This window comes from Hemitrygon akajei, unplaced genomic scaffold (genome assembly GCF_048418815.1).
Source record: "Hemitrygon akajei unplaced genomic scaffold, sHemAka1.3 Scf000044, whole genome shotgun sequence".
NCBI classification, from domain to species: Eukaryota; Metazoa; Chordata; class Chondrichthyes; order Myliobatiformes; family Dasyatidae; genus Hemitrygon; species Hemitrygon akajei.
This window is the reverse complement of record NW_027331930.1, coordinates 3,516,703-3,536,833: the sequence shown is the minus strand read 5'-3', so window position 1 is coordinate 3,536,833 and position 20,131 is coordinate 3,516,703. Positions and strand designations below refer to the sequence as shown.

Here is a 20,131-nt window from a genome sequence, read left to right as displayed (position 1 = left end):
GAGGTGGTCTGACTGAGACAGACAGTCTCACAGGGTACTGGCAGGGTGGGGGCAGCAATGGCGTTTATCCTCACTGGGTGTTGAATAAGGGGTCACAGACTCAGAATCCGATGTCAGCTCACAGGACTTAGATGAGGAGTGCGGAGAACCTTTGTATTATTTTTCCCACAAGTTTTCTAAATTCAAAAGGCATATAGGAGGGCTGAGCGAAGATGGGAACGTTGCAGGAAAGTGGCGCTGAGGTCAAAGATCAGCCATGATCGGAGGAATGTTTCCAGTAATTGTGGATCTTCACCTCTGCCATAGAAGTATTCACCCGGCCGGTGTTGTAACCTTTACCCGAAATTTAGCTCCCAATCTCCGGCCTCTCCCCAGGTCCACCTGCTCTCAGTTCCAAACCTCGGACCGCTCCGAACGTTCAGCATCCCTCCAACTGACACTCCTCAGCCAATAGAAGCACGACTCTCCCAGCTCTGCCGCTGATTGGCTGTGAGTGTATCTGAGAACAAGCTGCTACTGGTAGCTGGAGATGTCAGTCACAGTTTGTGACAGAATCAAAGCAAGTTCCCCGACGCTTAAAGTTCAAAGTAGATTTTATTATCAGAGTGCAGATAAGTCACCACATACAACCCTGAGAAGCATTTTGCTGCGGAAATGGGGAGAAAATCTGCAGGATAGTAACTATAACTGGATCAGTGTCAGATCATCCAAAGTGCAGACGACAACAAACTGTGCAAATGCAAATATAAATTAATAGCAATAAATAAGGAGTACATGAAATAACCGCAGCGGCTGCCGACGGATCTCCGGAGCTCTCACTGCTCCCCTGTACATTCTGACAGGCTGAAGACCAGGGCAGAACAAGGCACAAAGGTAAACGCGTGGTTTAGAAAATACGAAAAAGGCTATTCGGCCCCTTGCGCCTGTTCTGTCCTTAACTCGGAACATAACACTATCAGACCATAAGACATAGGGGCAGAATTAGGCCATCTCGCTATTCGAGTCTGCTCCGCCATTCAATCACAGCTGATCCTTTTTTTCCCTCCTGAACCCCAGTTCCAGGCCTTCTCCCCGTAACCTTTGATGTCACGTTCAATGAAGAACCTACCAATCTCTGCCATAAATACACCCAACGAGGTAGCCTCCACACCTGCATGTGGCAACACATTCCACAAATTCACCACGCTTTGTCTGAAGACATTTCTCCGATTCTCAGTTTTGAAAGGGCGTTCCTCTATCCTGAGGCTGTGCCTCTTGTCCGAGACTCTCACACCATGGGTAACATCCTTTCCACATCTACTCTGTCTACCGGTAAATATTCAAAAGGTTTCAATCAGATTCCCCGCACGATTTTGAATACAACCGAGTACAGACCCAGAGCCATCAAACGTCCCTTTCATACCTGGAATCATCCTTGTGAAATTCATCTGAACCCTCTCCATGTCTGACCTTTGACCTCAACACTACTTTCCCGCAATGTCCCCAACATTGCAGAGCCCCAGAATATGTCTATTAAATTTAGAAACCCTGTGGAGGAAATTCCAAAGTTTCGCTGCACTGGTGAGGAAATTTCTCCTCATCTCTGTCCTGCTGAGGTGAACTGTGATATTCAGTCTGTGATATATAGTTCCACAGCCCAGCCAGGGAAAACATTTTTCCTGCCCCAACCCTGTCAATATCCTTTGAGATTGAGCCTGTCCCTTTTACTGCTTAAATTCTGAGACAGGCCCAATGCGATCCGTCTCAGTCAAACCACCTCCGATTTCACTCATTTTGTTACGATGATTGGTTGTGGGAGCATCTCAATGGACGGTAAGTGAGTGTAGTCATCCTGTGTTGTTCCCGAGCCTGATGGTTGAGGGGTAGTAACTGTTCCTGAACCTGGTGTGCGGGACCTGAGGTTCTTGTACCTTCTACCTGATTGCAGCAGCGAGAAAAGAGCCTGGCCTGGGTGGTGAGCATCTCTGATGATGGATGCTGCTCTACTCCGACAGGGTTTCATGTCGATGTGCTCAGTGGCTGGTTGGGCTCCAACCGGAGTGCACTGGGATGAATCTAATAGATGGTGTCGGTTCATCAGGAGGGCGATGAACTACTTCAATCATCGTGCCAAACCGTAACTGGCTGGGGGAGAGGGACTCTCCCAGTCTGATCCTTGCTGCATGCCCGGAGATCACCCCCACAGCGCGCTGTCCCGAGATTACTGCCGTGGAGACGAGAGGGCCCCTCACAGTCTGATCCTTGCTGCATGCCCGGAGATCACTCCCACAGCGCGCTGTCCCGAGATTACTGCAGTGGAGACGGGACGGTCCCAGTCTGATCCTTGCTGAATGCCCGGAGATCACTCCCACAGCGCGCTGCCCCGAGATTACTGCAGTGGAGATGAGAGGGCCCCTTCCAGTCTGATCCTTGCTGCATGCCCGGAGATCACTCCCACAGCGCGCTGCCCCGAGATTACTGCCGTGGAGACGAGACGGTCACTCACCTCTTTGCGGACTGTGGGCTGGCGAAGATCTGTGGAGAAAGATGCAAAGGCCTGTGCCACAGCAGCTGCGTGACAGAAGGCTCACTGATCCTCGGGTAAAGGCATTGCACGGTTTATCCCTATGACTATTTCATGGCAAATAACGTCTGGGCTCTGTCCAGATTTGTGGAAACTGGCCTTTCACTGGAGCTGGGAGAGACATGGGTAAAGTCAGAAAGTTTCTTCAGGACTTCACCAACCAAAATAATGTTTCCCACCCTGTGACGTGGAATGTCCAGTCTCGTACTTTCCCCTGCAGTCACAGCATCCGTCTTGTCACGGCACAATTTTTAAGTTTTAAATAGTTACTTAACCCCTGTTTTACACCCCAGTCTGACTCTCTTTACACCGAGAGAGAAAACAAAAATAAAAAAACGAGCCGTTGGAGTAACTGAACGGGTCAGGCAGCATCTGAGGGAAATGGCAATCGAGATTTCGGGTTGAGAGAATCCAGCGGAAGGATCTCGAAATGAAAGTCGATTTTACATTTCTCTCCACAGATGCTGCCTGTCCCGCTCAGTCCCTCGAGTTTCTTACTCGAGATTCCAGCATCTGCAGTCTCTTGCGCCTCTCTTCAGAACTTGCCCCCTTTCAGTCCGGCCTCAGACTGAACCAGGCTCTTCTCTCCGGCTTCATTTCTGTTCTGCTTCTTCTTTAGCCCATCACGCCTACTGGGATACAGGCCGTCAACAGCAGCTCTCCGAGGGTTGATCGGCCCTGTGGTCTCTGTTTTCCCCACCCGACTTCAATCGCCTTCCAGGGGAAGGTCCTTCCGACCGCAGGGATAAGGACTTTGGAGATTCAGTGACGTTTCTGCAGCACTAGGCTTTTACGGGATGGGGTTGTTAACCTCATGCCCTACCCTCCTCCTTTTGCAGCCGGGCTTGGGCAGTCCATGGCCGAGTTTTCATTTCTGTTCCGACCTGCTTAATCTGTTTCTGATCCCTCCCTGATATAGATTCCGCAATCGGTTCCCACAGACATCAACATAATGTTCATTTCCTGAGTCTGCAGCGCGTGTAGTGGACAATCGCGGTACTGCAGGGGATCAGCAACTCCCCGAACGTAAAAGGATTCTGAATCAGGAAGTGCTGGGAGTCAATATGGCTTCGAAAGGACAGGCCGAGAGTTTGAGCGAGGAGACAATTTGTCCCGTCTGCCTGGATTTCTTCATCGATCCGGTTATACTGGAGTGTGGACACAACTTCTGTCGCTCTTGTATCACACGGTGTTGGGAAAGGGAGGAGAGAAACTCCTGCCCGGAATGTAGAGAGGTGTTTGCTGACCTCACCCTCAGGGTGAATCGGGCCTTAGCAAATCTGGCGGAAAAAGCTCGATATCTAAACCTGAACCCGAAAGGGAAGGAAAGTAAACGTCACTGCGAGGAACATGAGGAAGAACTGAAGCTGTTTTGTGAAACGGACAAAACACTGATCTGTCTGGTCTGTAGAGACGCGCAGGAACACAGAGAGCACCGCTTCATGCCGATTAAAGAAGCTGTTAAAACCTACAAGGTAAAACTAAAGTTAATTTGATACTTAACACATTTCCTTTGTCCTACGTACCATCACCTCGCAACTTCCGCCATCTCCAACGGGATTCTACCAGCAAACGCATCTCTCCCTCCAATAGCCCAGACCCACCCCTCCCCACAACTCTCGGCTCTCTATACGGATCGCTCCCCGTACTGTATCGTCCTGATCCACTCTCTCCTCCCCACTGATCTTCCTCCTGGCACCGACACCTGCAAGCGGGACAAGTGCTACACCTGACTCATAACCTCCCTCGTCACCATTAGGTGCCGCAAACAGCCCAGTTCCTCCCGTTTCTTCCAAAGTCGATAGTCGTCTCGTATTAGATTCCTTCTTCTCCAGCCCTTTAACTTTTCCACCTGTCCCTCTCAGCTTCTCACTTCATCACCCTCCCCCACGTTCCCCCTCACGTTGACTCACCCGTCACCTGTCAGCTGGCTCTCATACCCAATCTTTTCATTCTGGCTTCTGTCCCATTCCTTCCCAGTCCTAATGAAGGGTCTTATCCCGAAACACCGACTGTTTATTTCCACTGAATAGATGCTGCCTGACTCACTGAGTTCCTCCAGCATTTTGTGTGATAATCGGGTTTGATCACCTGTTTCTTTTGATTCATCTTTGTTTCTATTTCCTTCACTCTCTGACTTCCAGGATCAGCTAAAATCTTCCTTAGACACTCTCACAAAAAAGAAATCAGACTTCCAGGAAAAGGAGCAGAAACAGAAAGAGAAGATTTCCGGAGTTCGGGTGAGGCTTCCTGAGCGGAATTTCTGATATTACTGTCGAGCTTTGCTCCATTTAATGCAGAATATCCGAGTATCGCAGCTCCAGTGACCTGGGTTCGATCCTGACCTCTGCTGCTGTCTGTGTGGAGTTTGCATGTTCTCCCTGTGACCACCAGAGATTCCGACACACCTCAAGGACATGCTGGATGAATGGGAAATTACCGTTAACCCTGTAAAGGTGGGGAGGGTGTGAGTGAATCAGATGGGAGTTTATGGGTCAGTAAGTGAGAATAGGTTTCAGGAAAACGTGAGGGAATGGTGTTGACGGGAATGCACTCGGAAGTAGCATGGACTCCAATAGACCGAACTTAACGACAAAAGGAAACAGAGCACAGCAATGCAGTATATTAATCTTCACCTTTCATTCGACAGGAACAGTCACACAGCCTTCAGTCCCACGTCACATCCCAGTTTGCTGAACTGCGCCAGATTATCACTGAGAAAGAGCAGAGCTTACTCAGGGATCTCAGGGAAGAAGAGAAGAGGATTCTAAATCCAATGGAGAAAAATCTTCGGGAGATTCAATAGAATATAAGGTTTATTCAGGAGGAAATCTCAAAGTTAAAGGAGCAGATGGATCGAAAAGACAGTGTGATATTTCTCACGGTGAGGGATTATATTTCAATTTGTTTCTGTCAAAGGGCACTAAATGAACAGTGGTATATTCGAAATAAACACAGCACAGAGGCCGATTCTATCAAATCAATTGCCGCTGCTGGCGACCTCACACAAACTGTTATACCTGCATGATGCGCCCTCCAATCACTCCAATAATTACATGTCAAAACGTCCAAGATACGCTTTCAGTCCTTCATTGGCAAAATACAATCTTGAAGCGATGATACTTCAGGGTAATTCATTATAACGTAAGCTGCAACACAGCGGTCAAGAACAGAATGACATCCGCCCGTCCCCAGCTTAAATCTGCCCAGAACAAAGTACGGACACCTAACTTTTTCCCTTCGCTTTTACCATGTCCACACTCACGTGACTGGTTATCTTAATAAACACATAACACAGAATACAATGCAGACAGAAAACAGATGCATTGCTCATACACACAGCATTTACAAATGGCAGTAAACTGTTTCTCACCAGACAATTGATGCATCTATTCAGGGTTGTTGTTGTCCCATAATAATAATATTATTAAGTGATTGGACACGCTGGAGGCAGGAAGCATGTTCCCCCTGTTGGGTGAGTCCAGAACTAGAGGCCACAGTTTAAGAATAAGGGGTAGGCCATTTAGAACAGAGATGCGGAAAAACTTTTTCACCCAGAGAGTGGTGGATATGTGGAATGCTCTGCCCCAGAAGGCAGTGGAGGCCAAGTCTCTGGATGCTTTCAAGAGAGAGTTAGATAGAACTCTTATAGATAGCGGGATCAAGGGATGTGGTGAGAGGGCAGGATCGGGGTACAGATTGCGTATGATCAGCCATGATCACAGTGAATGGCGGCGCTGGCTAGAAGGGCCGAATGGCCTACACCTGCACCTATTGTCTATTATCCCAAAACTGAACTTCCGCAACTTCTGTACATCCCAGGACAGAATGCAAATGTCTCTGAAATTATTTACTCTGATCATAACACAGAGCTGCTGACTGTGTCCTTAATTCTACATTAAATATCCTCTAAAACTCTCGTTAACTCCCAGTTCCAGTCACAGGCTGTGAGTGTGTCTGGTGCGGTTGGTGTGAGGGTCTCTTTGTCAATCAGTGAGAACAAAGAATTTGACCCACACATCAGACATATCTTCTGTATCTGGTTTCCATCAGATTAGGGAAACTATTATTGTCTCTTTACTTTTACAGATAACATTCAAATGAACGTTCAATCGTTCAAAACATAACCAGGCCATTCGGCCCATCTTCTCCTCTCAATTTCCCTGCTTCACAATCCTCCTGCCATCTACTCACCACAACCAGCAACAGTGCCCCGAAATCTCTGGTCCCTCTCGTGTTTATCCAGCCTCCCCATTACATTCAATCTCTGCTGTTCCATTTCAACCACTCCTGTGGCAGCGAGTTCCACATCCTCCTCACTAAATTTCTTGTGGAATTTGTTAAAATCCATCTGGAATTACATCTCCCCACAAGTCTCCCCATAAATAGAGGTACTTCCTCCACCCGCACACAATCACATACATCACTGATCTTAAATTCCTCCATCCTATCACACTGACGTCATATCCAGATGAAAATGCACAGCCTGTCCTGTCTTCCCTGTAAGTTTCATCCTCTCAGTAATGGTCTGACATTCAGAAACTTTCCCTGTAATTTACTCCGTGCTTCTGTATTGTCCGTGTGTGTGAGTGATTGCGGGAGTGGGAATTTTCAACACCTTGTAATGCTTTGGATGATATTCAGGATGTGGACAGTAAGTCCCAGTCTAATCAGATTTGTGTTTTATTTATTTCAGGAGGAAGCTTGTCGGAACAGAAGGTAGGACAGGCTCTTCACTGAAACCCTGAATGGATTTGTAAAATAGTTCAGAGTAGCAATTTATAACCAGCAGTTTAATATTTACAGGATTAATGACGATATCCAGGAATTGTCAGTGACAGATGAGACCCTACCGGTTGAAAAATTCGATCACCTCTTTTTGTTGAACACAGTGCTGAGAGAAACACTTGATGCCATTAATCGAGGTAAAACTTACAAACATTCATTTCTCCTTGTTTATGAAGCACAATTTAGTTACAATTTGAGGCAAAGATTGTCTGTAATACTGAGCTGAAGGGGAACTGAAGTTTATTTCAAAGCAACCCCACCGATTGGGAGGCATCACTGTCACATGGGCAGCTGGAGATGTCAGACCTCTGGACACACCAGCACAGGGTCACAATACAACCAATATACGGACTGGTAGATGAACCACTGTGTTCCAATCCCAGGAACACTGCACTAACACACCAGGACATGAGTTTGGATCTACCAGAGGAACTGGGAATTTAATACCGACGATAATATTGTAGGGAATAAAAATGAGTATCAGTGTGGTGACAGGGATTGTCAGGAAAATACACAAGTCCTTCATGTGCCCTGTGAGTGCAGACTCTGACTGACACAGGTCTTCCCCCTTCTGGATCAGCAACTCTCACTGTTGTTAGAGGCAGAAGAGGGGAGTGGTCGTGATCGGGGACTGAATCGCCAGGGGGACAGACAGGAGAATCTATTGATGTGAACGGGACACCCGAATGGTATGTTGCCTCCTGGGTGCCAGGGTCAGGGATGCCCCGAATCGTGACAACAGCATTTTAGAGAGGGAGGGAAAAGAGCCAGATATCTTGGTAAATTTTGAGACAATGACATTGGAAGTAAAAGCAATTAGATCCTGAATATAGAATCTTGGATCATTGGGATCTGCTCTGGTGGAGGAATGACCTGCTCAAACGGGATGGGTCGCACCTGGACCCGAGGGAGAACAATATTCTCACAGAGAGGTTTGATAGAGCTGTTCGGGAGGGTCTGAACTAATTTGTTGGGGGGGTGCTCAGGAAGTGGAGTGAAGGGATAGGATTGATGGTAAAATGCAAAGATAGCGTGCAGTCAGGCTGTCAGATAGGGCGGACAGATGCGAGGACAAAATTACAGCCAGCAGGCTGAGTATCAGTGCATTAGGGATGTAGAATTAAAAAGGGTAGCAGATACAGTACACAAAGTGTTATATCTCAATACATGGAGTATGAGAAATAAGGTGGATGATCTTGTGCTCGATTACCGATTGTCAGGTATGATGTTGTGGCCATCACGGAATCGTGGCTGAAGGATGGTTGTAGTTGGGAGCTGAATGTCCAAGGTTACATAATGTATCGGAGGAAGGAAGGAAGGCTGATGGGGTGGTGTGGCTCTGCTGGTAAATCAGCAGCTAGATGTGACATAGGATTGGAAGATGTTGAATCCTTGTGGGTTGAGGTAAGGAACTGCAAAAGTAAAAATGACACTGACACCAGTCATATACAGGCCTCCCAACAGTCAGTGGGTTGAGAACCACAGTTTACAACTGGAAATAGAAAAGGCTGATGAAAAGGACAATGTTATGATAATCATGGGCGATTTCAACATGCAGATCAATTGGGAAAATCAGGTTGGTAAAGGATCTCAAGATTTGTTGAATGCAATGTGATGGCTTTCTGGAGCAGTTTGCCGTTGAGCCTACTCGGGGAACAGCTCTACTGGATTGGGTGTTATGTATTGAACTAGAGGTGAGTAGTTAAAAGAACCCTTAGGAGGCAGTGCTCACAACATGACTGAGTTCAACTTGAAATGTGATAAGGAGGAAGTAAAGTCTCACATTGTAGTATTTCAGAGGAGTAAATGAAATTAGAGTGGTCTGAGAGAGGAGTTGGCCAAAGCAAATTGGAAGGAGATGCTGGCAGGGATGAGAGCAGAGCAGAAATGGTGTCAGTTTCTGGGAAAATGAGGAAGGTGAAGGATAGATGTACTCCAAAAATAAATAAATACTCAAATGGCAAAATAGTAAAACTGTGGCTGACAAGGGAAGACAAGTTAATGTAAAGGCAGAAGAAAAATGAGCAGGAAGACGGAGGATTGGGAAGCTTTTAAATATCTACAGAGAAGAACTGAAAGAATGATTGGGATGAAAAAACTAAACAAGGAATAGATTTGAATTGAATTGACTTTATTACTTACATCCTTCATATACATGAGGATTAAAATTCGTTACATCTCCGTCTAAATGTGCAATGTGCAGTTGATAGTAATTTGTGATGAACAATATGTACAACAGGCTGGTTATTATAACATAGAAATTCAGTTGTGTCCACACGAGTTAATCAGTCTGATGGCCTGGTTGAAGAAGCTGTCCCGGAGCCTGTTGCTCCTGGCGTTTAATCTGTGGTTTAGAATAACATTCAATTCAAGAGCAGGGTTTTATAAGGCACTGGTGAAGCCCCACTTTGAGTATTGTGAACATTTTTAGGCTCCTCATCTAAGAAAAGGTGTGCTGGCATTGCAGAAGGTTCATTTCATAAGGATGGATCCAGGATTGAAAGGGTTCTCATACGAGGAACGTCTGATAGCTCTGTGTCTGTACTCGCTGGAATTTAGAAAGATGAGGGGGGATCTCACTGAAACCTTTCGAATGTTGAAAGGCCTAGACAGAGTAGATGTGGAAAGGATGCTTCCCATGGTGGTGGAGTTTAGGACAAGAGGGCACAGCCTCAAGATAGAGGGACGTCAATTTAAAACAGATGCAGAGAAATTTGTGCCAGCAGCTGGTGAATTTGTGGAACTTGTTGTGTGTATTTAAGGCAGAGCTTGATGGGTTCTAGATTGGACACAGCATCAAAGGTTACGGGGAGAAGGCCAGGTAGTGGGGCTGAGGAGGGGAAAAAAGAATCAGCCATGATTGAATGGCAGAGCAGACTCGATAGGCAAATGGCCTAATTCTGCTCCTATGTCTTATGGTTATCAGACCACCACATTGAAGCATTGTGAGAATGAGCTCGGACACACCAACAAGCATTGACATGGGTCAAGATTTCATCTCGGGAGAAGCACCGCAGCATAACCGGCCTGGCAAAGCTCCCTCACCCACATACACAGGAAGGATTGGCAGATTGTAGTCAGAGCCTCAGCAATGTACGTTGTTATTTCCCTCAGTAACCTGGAAACCAATCTCTTCAGAGACAGTCATTTATTAATTTAAACAATTCAATCACGTGTGACACATTGTCAACACACACCAGACATGTGAGGACACACTGTAACATACAAATTCTTCAATGTGCAAACCCTCCTTCAATGTGTATACACACCACAAGGATATTTACCACAATCAACACACACACACACACACACACACACACACACACACACACACACACACACACACACACACACACACACACACACACACGGATATACTATCAGCGCGTGACACACGGCCACAGAAATAGGCACAAATTCCCATTTAGGATTGAAATCTGCCGTCCTTAACCGGTCTGTCTGTTCTGTGGCACTGAGCTGCCCTCTGACGTGACGTCACATCAACACTTCACAGACAGACTCCAGGGTGAGATTCCTCAGGAGGATGATCTGGGAGGGTTTGACGGATGTTGAACTCACGGCCCACTTCATCAATCTGCAAGACTAAGATGTCTTCTTGAGCATGGCCCATTTGTGTGTGTTTGACCCCCCCCCCCCCCCATCCCTCTAACCATTTCCCTTCTGTGTACCTGCCCAAATTCATTTTAAAATATTTTATTTTTACCTGTCTCTAGAGTGTTTGAGGGCAAATTCCATTTACCAACCTCCCTTTCTATGAGAATGTTACCCGATAGACCACTCGGAAAAATTTACCATCTCACTTTCAATCTGAGGCCTCTGGTTCTGTACTCCCATTTCTTGGAAAAAGAAACGTTATTTAAGCTCCTTATGAATTATTTCCCTCGATAAGGGGACATACCTGAACATCGTACACTACAGCTGAATAGTCCAAGCTTACCCACTCACTGCTTTTAACCCAAGCCCCCAGTCCTGGTAACATCCTCCTGAAGCCTCCTGTCCAGTGTAATGACATCCTCCCCAACCGGAAATGCAGACAATGCTCCAAGTGTGGTCTATCATCGACATCAAAGGCCTTGCTGAATTTCATGTGGACAGTGTGGAATAGGCTGATGAATACAGGACTGAAAGTGTTTTTTTAGATTGGGACAAGACGGGCGGCGTGGGAGCTAAATTCTGAAGGAAGGCAGTTTTTTTAAAAAACGCGTACAAGAACGGCGAGACTGCGCAGGACAGCGCGGAGAGTTTAGAAAGATGACCACCCTATACAGCGGGCAGCGGAGTGGGTGGCAGCAGAGTGTAGGGCTTTGGCTCAACGGGCTTAGGCGGTAACGGGAAGAGCCGAGAGCGAGGCACCGACTCTTTTTTTCTCCCCTTGGCAAATCGGCCCGGACGGACGGGGGAACAGCAGGGCACATTAGCTAACGGTTTAAATAGTTCGTGTATATGGCGAAGTAGGTGGGTGAGTAGACCTATCTTTCTTTGTTTCATTCTTGTAGAATTAGGTAGCATGTCTGCAGGGTTAGTGCTTTGTTCAGGGTGTCAGATGTGGGAATCCTGGGAGACCTCCAGCCTCCCTGATAGCCACATCTGCACCAGGTGAACCGAGATTCAGCTCCTCGGAGACCGTGTTAGGGATCTGGAGCTGCAGCTTGATGACCTACTGCTTATTAGAGAAAATGAAGAGGTGATAGACAAGAGCTACAGGGAGGTAGTCATCCCTAGGCTACAGGGGTCAGAAAACTGGGTGACTGTCAGGAGAGGGAAGGGAAATGCCCGGATAGTGGAGAGCACCCCTGTGGCTGCCCCCCTCAGCAACAAGTATATCGTTTCGGATGCTGTAGAGGGTGATGACCTGACGGCGGACGGCCACGGTGACCGGGTCTCTGGCACTGAGCCTGGCGCTGTTGTGCAGGAGGGAAGGAGGGAGAAGAGGAATGCGGTAGTCATAGGGGATTCCATAGTCAGGGGAACAGACAGGAGATTCTGTGAGCCTGATAGAGATACCCGCATGGTGTGCTGCCTCCCAGGTGCCAGGGTACGGGATGTCTCGGATCGGGTCCAGAATATCCTGAAGGGAGAGGGCGAGCAGCCATCTGTCTTGGTACATGTTGGTACCAATGACATAGAGAGGAAAAGGGAGGAGGTCCTGAAGAGAGATTTCCGGGAGTTAGGAATGAAGCTGAGAAGCAGGACCTCCAGGGTAGTAATCTCAGGATTGCTACCTGCGCCACGTGCTAGTGAGGGCAAGAATAGTAGGATCAGGCAGATGAACGCGTGGCTGAGAGACTGGCGGAGGGGGCAGGGCTTCAGATTCTTGGATCATTGGTATCTCTTCTGGGGGATGTATTACCTGTTCAAAAAAGACGGGTTACACCTGAACCATAGCGGGAATGTTTAATAGAGCTGTTAGGGAAGGTTTAAACTAATTTGGCAGTGGGATGGGAAACCGGAATGACAGAGTGGAGGAGAAGGTAAACAGAAATAAATCTAAGATAGTGAGCAGTAAAGATATCAGGAAGGACAGGCAGGTGATGGGGCAAATTTGCAGCCACTGGGATGAGTTGCAGTGAAATCAAAACAAAAAGTATCAAATACTGGACTTAAGGTGTTATACTTAAATACACACAGCATAAGGAATAAGGTGGATGATCTTGTCGTACAGCTACAGATTGGCAGGTATAATTTTGTGGCCATCACTGAGACGTGGCTAAAGGATGCATGTCTCCGAGAGCTGAACGTCCAAGGATACACGGTGTATCGGAAGGATAGGCAGGTAGGCAGAGGGGGTGGCGTGGCTTTATTGGTAAGAAATGATATTAAATCATTAGAAAGAGGTGACATAGGATTGGAAGAATCTTTCTGGGTTGAGCTAAGAAATAGCAGGGGTAAAAGAACCCTGATGGCAGTTATCTACAGGCCTCCTAACAGCTGCAGTGAGGTGGACTACAAATTACAACAGGAAATAGAAAAGGTTTGCCAGAAGGGCAGTGTTATGATAATTGTGGGGGATTTTAACATGCGAGTGGATTAGGAAAATCAGGTCGACACTGTATCTCAAGAGAGAGAATTTGTGGAATGTCTACGAGATGGCTTTTCAGAACAGCTTGTTGTTGAGCCCACTAGGGGATCAGAGGTACTGGATTGGATATTGTGTAATGACCCAGAGGTGATTAGAGAGATTGAGGTGAAGGAATCGTTAGGAGACAGTGATTGTAACATGATTGAGTTCACTGTGAAATTTGAGAAAGAGAAGCCGAAATCCGATGTGTCGGTATTTCAGTGGAGTAAAGGAAATTAGTGGCGTGAGAGAGGAACCGGCGAAATTTGACTGGAAAGGGACACTAGCAGGAGGACGGCAGAGCAGCAGTGGCTGGAGTTTATGCGAGAAGTGAGGAAGGTGCAAGACAGATATATTCCAAAAAAGAAGAAATTTTCGAATGGAAAAACGATGCGACCGTGGCTAACAAGAGAAGTGAAAGCCAACGTAAAAGCAAAGGAGAGGGCATTCAAGGAAACAAAAATTAGTGGGAAGATAGAGGATTGGGAAGTTTTTAAAAGCTTACAAAAGGAAACTAAGAAGGCCATTAAGAGGGAAAAGATGAACTATGAAAGGAAGCTGGCAAATAATATCAAAGGAGATACTAAAATTTTTTCAAGTATATAAAGAGTAAAACAGGTGAGAGTGGATGTAGGACCGATAGAAAATGATGCAGGAGAAATTGTAATGGGAGATAAGGAGATGGCTAAGGAACTGAACGAGTATTTGCATCAGTCCTCACTGAGGAAGATATCAGCAGTATACCAGACACTCAAGGGTGTCAGGGAAGAGAAGTGTGCGCAGTCACAATTACGACAGAGAAAGTTCTCAGGAAGCTGAACAGTCTAAGGGTAGATAAATCTCCAGGACCAGATGAAATGCACCCTTGTGTTTTGAAGGAAGTAGCTGTGGAGATCGCGGAGGCATTAGCAATGATCTTTCAAAAGTCAATAGACTCTGGCATGGTTCCGGAGGAGTGGAAGATTGTAAATGCCACTCTGGTATTTAAGAAAGGGGCAAGGAAGCAAAAAGTAAATTATAGACCTGTTAGCTTGACATCGGTGGTTGGAAAGTTGTTGGAGTCGATTGTCAAGGATGAGGTTACGGAGTACCTGGAGGCATATGACAAGATAGGCCAAACAATTTTCCTTAAAGGAAAATCCTGCCTGACAAACCCATTGAAATTTTTTGAGGAGATTTCAAGTAGGCTAGACAAGGGTGATGCAGTGGATGTTGTGTATTTGGATTTTCGGAAGGCCTTTGACAAGGTGCCGCACATGAGGCCGCTAAACAAGATAAGAGCCCATGGAATTACGGGAAATTTACATATGTGGATAGATCGTTGGCGGATTGGCAGGAAACAGAGAGAGGAATAAAGGATCCCATTCTAGTTGTCTGCCGGTTACCAGTGGCGTTGCACAGGGGTCCGTGTTGGGGCCGCTTCTTTTTATGTTCTATATCAACGATTTGGATTATGGAATAGATGGCTTTGTGGCTAAGTTTGCTGATGATACAAAGATAGGTGGAGGGGACGGAAGTGCTGAGGAAACAGAGAGTCTGCAGAGAGACTTGGATAGATTGGAAGAATGGTCAAAGAAGTGGCAAATGAAATACAATGTTGACAAGTGTATGGTCATGCATGTTGGTAGGAGAAATAAACGGGCAGACTATTATTTAAATCGAGATAATAGAACGGAGATGCGAATAAATTTTTTTAGCCAGAGGGTGGTGAATCTGTGAATTTCTTGCGGCAGCGGAAGCCAGGTCATTGGGTGTATTTAAGGCAGAGATTGACAGGTATGTGAATAGCTAGGGCATCAAAGGTCATGGTGAGACGGTGGGGGAGTGGGACTAAATGGGAGAATGAATCAGCTCATGATAAAATGGCGGAGCAGATTCGTCGAAGGGCCGAATGGCCGGCTTCTGCTGCTTTCTCTTATGGTCTTAATTGAATGCACCAGTATACGTAATAAGGATCTTGTAGCACAGGTAGAGTTTGGCAGGTACAAACTTAGGCAGGTACGACTTTGGTCGAAGGATTAAAGGCATAGACAATTCTGTAAACTGGGCGAAATTCAAAAATCAGAGGTGCAAAGGGACATGGGTGTCCTTGTGCAGGATTCCCTGAAGGTTAACTTGCAGTTTGTGTCAGTGGTAAGATTGGCAAACTCAATGTGTGCTTTCATTTCGAGAGGATTAGAGTACAAGAGCAAGGATGTAATTCTGAGGTTTTATAAGACATTGGTCAGACCACACTTGGAGTATTGTGAGCAGTTTTGGGTCCCTTCTATCGGAAAACATGTACTGGCATTGGAGGGGGTGCAGAAGATTCACAAGAATGATTCCGGAAATGAAAGAGTTAACATATGAGGAGTGTTTGATGTTTCTGGGCCTGTACTCACGGGAGTTTAGAAGAATGTCTGATTTATTATCCCCATCAACCCTATTCTCCCGCCTCCTCCCCATAACTTTTGAGTCTCTGACCAATCAAGAAGTTTACTTATTAACTTCTGCTTTAAAAATCAAACAGGAGAAAATCTGTAGATGCTGGTAATCCAAGCTACACAGGTCCTGATGAAGGGTCTCGCCAGATCTCTCTGACACCTGTCTGGAGAGAGTTGATGTTGGGAGGATGTGGGTGGGTCGAGGACGGTAAGCACAGCATCCGACTATAGAGATGTCCATTTCGGACAGAGATGAGGAGGAATTCCTTTATCCACAGGATAGTGAATCTGCAACAGGCAGCTGTGGAGGCCAAATAATTGAGTATATTTAAAGCAGAGTAACACAGACAAATTGTTGGTGGAACAGCAGGCCGGGAAGTTTCTATGGAAAAGAGTAAACAGTCGACGGATCAGACTGAAACACTTCGTCAAGACCTGTGTTGCTTAAGGGTTCCTGCAAATTCATCCCCTGTCCTAATGAGGGGTTGCGGGGGATGGGGTTGTGGGAAAGGGGACAAAGTCATCCTCATCTGCCATCTTTGCCCACTCTAGCTTCTCATTACATCTACACCCACAGTTCACCCACGGGGTTTCCACCTCTCCCCCCTCCTGGTTCAATCTGAATTTCATCTCTCCCCTACTGGTTCCCATTATCACCTCCTTTACTGCCTCAAACCATCACACTGCCCCACTTCACACTCACAAATGAGTGTGAACATTGAATGACGAGCCTGTTCCTGTGCTGTACTGCTCTATGTTCTCTGTTCCTAGTTTCGAAGAATGAGAGGAGATCTCATGGAAACACAAAATTCTTTCAGGGGTCAACAGGCAGGACTGAAGGAGGATGTTTCCCCTGTCTGAGGAGTCAAGGGCCAGGGGTCACTCTGCTCTCCGTACAGCGGAAAACCCCCTATCACCGGGGCCGCGCTGCCCGAGTCTCGCCCCCCGATCCCCGGGGACCCGCCGCCCGATTCTCCCCCCCGATCCCCGGGGCCCCGCCGCCCGAGTCTTCCGCGCCATCCCCGGGGCCGCGCTGCCCGAGTCTCCCCCCGATCCCCGGGGCCGCGCTGCTCAATCTCCTCCCGATCCCCGGTGCCGCGCTGCCCGAGTCCCCCTCCCCATCCCCCGGGCCGCGCTGCCCGACTCTCCCCCCGATCCCCGGGGCGACGCCGCCCGAGTCTTCCTCCCCATCCCCGGAGCCGCGCTGCCCGAGTCTCACCCCGATCCCCGGGGCCGCGCTGCTCGAGTCTCCTCCCGATCCCCGGGGCGACGCCGCCCGAGTCTACCCCCCGATCCCCGGGGCCGCGCTGCCCGAGTATCCCTCTGATCCCCTGGGCCGCGTTGTCCGAGTCTCCCCCGATCCCCGGGGCCGCGCTCTCCGTCTCCCCCCCACCCCCGATCCCCGGGGCCCCGCCGCCCGAGTCTCCCCCCCGATCCCCGGGGCCGCGCTGCCCTAGTCTCCCTCCCTATCCCCGGGGCCGCGCTGCCCTAGTCTCCCTCCCTATCCCCGGGGCCGCGCTGCCCGGGTCTCCTCCCGATCCCAGGGGCAGCGCTGCCCGAGTCTCCTCCCGATCCCAGGGGCAGCGCTGCCCGAGTCTCCCTCCCCATCCCCGGGGCCGCGCTGCCCGACTCTCCCCCCGATGCCCGGGGCCGCGCTGTCCGAGTCTTCCCCCGATCCCCGGGGCCGCGCCGCCCGAGTCTCCCCCCCCCCCGATCCCCGGGGCCGCGCTGCCCGAGTCTCCCCCCGATCCCCGATCCCCGGGGCCGCGCTGTCAGCTTCTCCAGCCGGTCGCCGGGCCGCGCTGCCCGTCTCCCCCCCTCCCGATCCCCGGGGCCGCGCTGTCCGAGTCTCCCCCGATCCCCGGGGCCGCGCTGCCCGTCTCCCACCCCCCCCCCCCCCGATCCTCAGAGCCGCGCTGTCAGATTCTCCCCCCGATCATCGTGGCCGCGCTGTCCGAGTCTCCCCCCCCCGATCATCGGGGCCCCGCTGCCCGATTCTCCCCCCGATCCCCGGGTCCGCGCTGGCAGATTCTCCCCCCGGTCGCCGGGGCCGCGCTGCCCGTCTCCCCCCCTCCCGATCCCCGGGGCCGCGCAGTCCGAGTCTCCCCCCGGTCCCCGGGGCCGCGCTGCCCGAGTCTCCCCCCGATCCCCGGGGCCCCACTGCCCGATTCTCCCCCGATCCCCGGGGCCCCACTGCCCGATTCTCCCCCGAACCCCAGGGCCGCGCTGCCCGAGTCTCTCCACCCCCCCCCCCGATCCCCTGGGCCGCACTGCCCGAGTCTCCCCCCGATCCCCGGGGCCGCGCTGCCCGAGTCTCCCCCCGATCCCCGGGGCCGTGCTGCCCGAGTCTCCCCCCGATCCCCGGGGCCGCGCTGCCCGAGTCTCCCCCGAACCCCAGGGACGCGCTGTCCGAGTCTCCCCCCGATCCCCGGGGCCATGCTGCCCGAATCTCCCCACCCCCGATCCCCAGGGACGCGCTGTCCGAGTCTCCCCCGATCCCCAGGGACGCGCTGTCCGAGTCCACACCCCTATCCCCGGGGCCGCGCTGCCCGAGTCTCCCCCCCCCCCAATCCCCAGGGACGCGCTGCCCGAGTCTCCCCCGATCCCCGGGGCCGCGCTGTCCGAGTCTCCCCCGATCTCCGGGGGCCGGTCTGCCCGTCTCCACCCCCCGCCCGATCCCCGGGGACGCGCTGTCCGAGTCTCCCCCTGATCACCGGGGCCGCGCTGCCCGTCTCCCCCCGATCCCTGGGGCCGCGCTGTCCGAGTCTCCCCCGATCCCCAGGGCCGCGCTGTCCGAGTCTCCCCCGATCTCCGGGGGCCGGTCTGCCCGTCTCCACCCCCCTCCCCCGATCCCCGGGGCCGCGCTGTCCGAGTCTACCCCCGGTCCCCGGGGCCGCACTGCCGAGTCTACCCACGATCCCCGGGGCCGCGCTGCCCGAGTCTCCCCCCTATCACCGGGGCCGAGCTGCCCGAGTCTCCCCCCCCCCCGATCACCGGGGCCGCGCTGCCCGAGTCTCCCCCTGATCCCCGGGGACTCTCTAATTCTCTGCTTCTCCCCCCAGTCTCTGTCACCCTGGATGTGGAAACGGCGTATCCAGGACTCGAAGTGTCTGAGGATCGGAAGAGTGTGAGATGTACCGGGACACAGAGGAATCTCCCTGACACCGGGAAGCGATTCACACACTGGGAATGTGTGCTGGGATCGGAGGAATTCACATCGGGGAGACATTATTGGGAGGTGACGGGGAATCGGGACTGGGGATTGGGAGTCGCCGCAGAGTCTGTGAAGCGGAAGGGACCGGTCAGTCAGAGTCCGGAGACCGGATTCTGGGTCATCGGGCGGGATGGTGACGTGTTACATCGGGATTATGACGTGTTCGGTGGTCTCCTCTCCCCCGGGGCCCGTCTCGCTGCCGGTCCCATCCCAGGGAGGGTGGGAGTTTATCTCAGTTACGAGTCCGGGACAGTTTCATTTTACAACGCCGAGACCAAGTCCCATCTCCACACCTTCACTGGGAACAAATTCACGGGGAAACTTTATCCTTTCTTCGCGACCTGGGATGAAAACCAATGGCTGAGAATCTGCTCCGGTTCCGCTCCGGGTCTGTAAACAGGTCGGTCCCGGGACCTGCATCAGGAGTAAAGTCACTGTAAATATAAATGTGCGGAGAGCGCAGCTAAATACGTGGCTAAGGAGATGGTGCAGGAGGGAGGGCTTCATGTTTCTGGACAATTGGGCTTTGTTCCCCGGAAGGTGGGGCCTGTTCCGACGGGACGGTTTGCCACTGAAATGGAGGGGGACTAACATCCTTGAGGGTAGATTTGCAAGTGCTGCTCGGGGGGAGGGGTAAAATAGATTTGCGGAGGGAGGGGGTAACCACAGTGTTATAGCAGACAGTGAGGTGGAGGAGGATAAAGGCTATGCGAGGACTGCATGTATAGACAGAAATCAAAGGTTTGTACATTCGGTTGTAAAGTAATTTTCAGAGCTTTAGAAATTGTAGAAAATAAAGATTTCCAAAAAGATTTTGATGAAGAACATGACCAGAACATATGTGAAAATGTGGCTACATCAGTTTTACACCTATCGCAATAATTGACTATGTTAGGAAATATTTTGGATAGTCTCTCCTTTGTTAAATAGTAACAGTGAACAATTTTAAATTGAATTAAACACTGATTGGCGCATATTAAAGAAGAATTGACCATCTTCATTAACAAAGGTCATATTTAGGTCTTTCTCCCAATATTGTATACTTTTTAGTGATTAAGGGGATC

The 20,131-nt window shown here is 50.0% G+C and overlaps 1 protein-coding gene across 1 annotated transcript; it reads left to right on the top strand.

Moving 5' to 3' along the window:
• Positions 1-5,391: 5,391 nt before the first annotated feature.
• On the top strand, positions 5,392-19,463 carry LOC140720520 (E3 ubiquitin-protein ligase TRIM39-like). The gene is made up of 4 exons (XM_073035364.1): positions 5,392-5,447; positions 7,260-7,282; positions 7,370-7,488; positions 18,916-19,463. The coding sequence occupies exons 1-4, from the start codon at positions 5,415-5,417 to the stop codon at positions 19,461-19,463; spliced, it is 723 nt and encodes a 240-aa protein (XP_072891465.1). The 5' UTR covers positions 5,392-5,414.
• Positions 19,464-20,131: the final 668 nt, after the last annotated feature.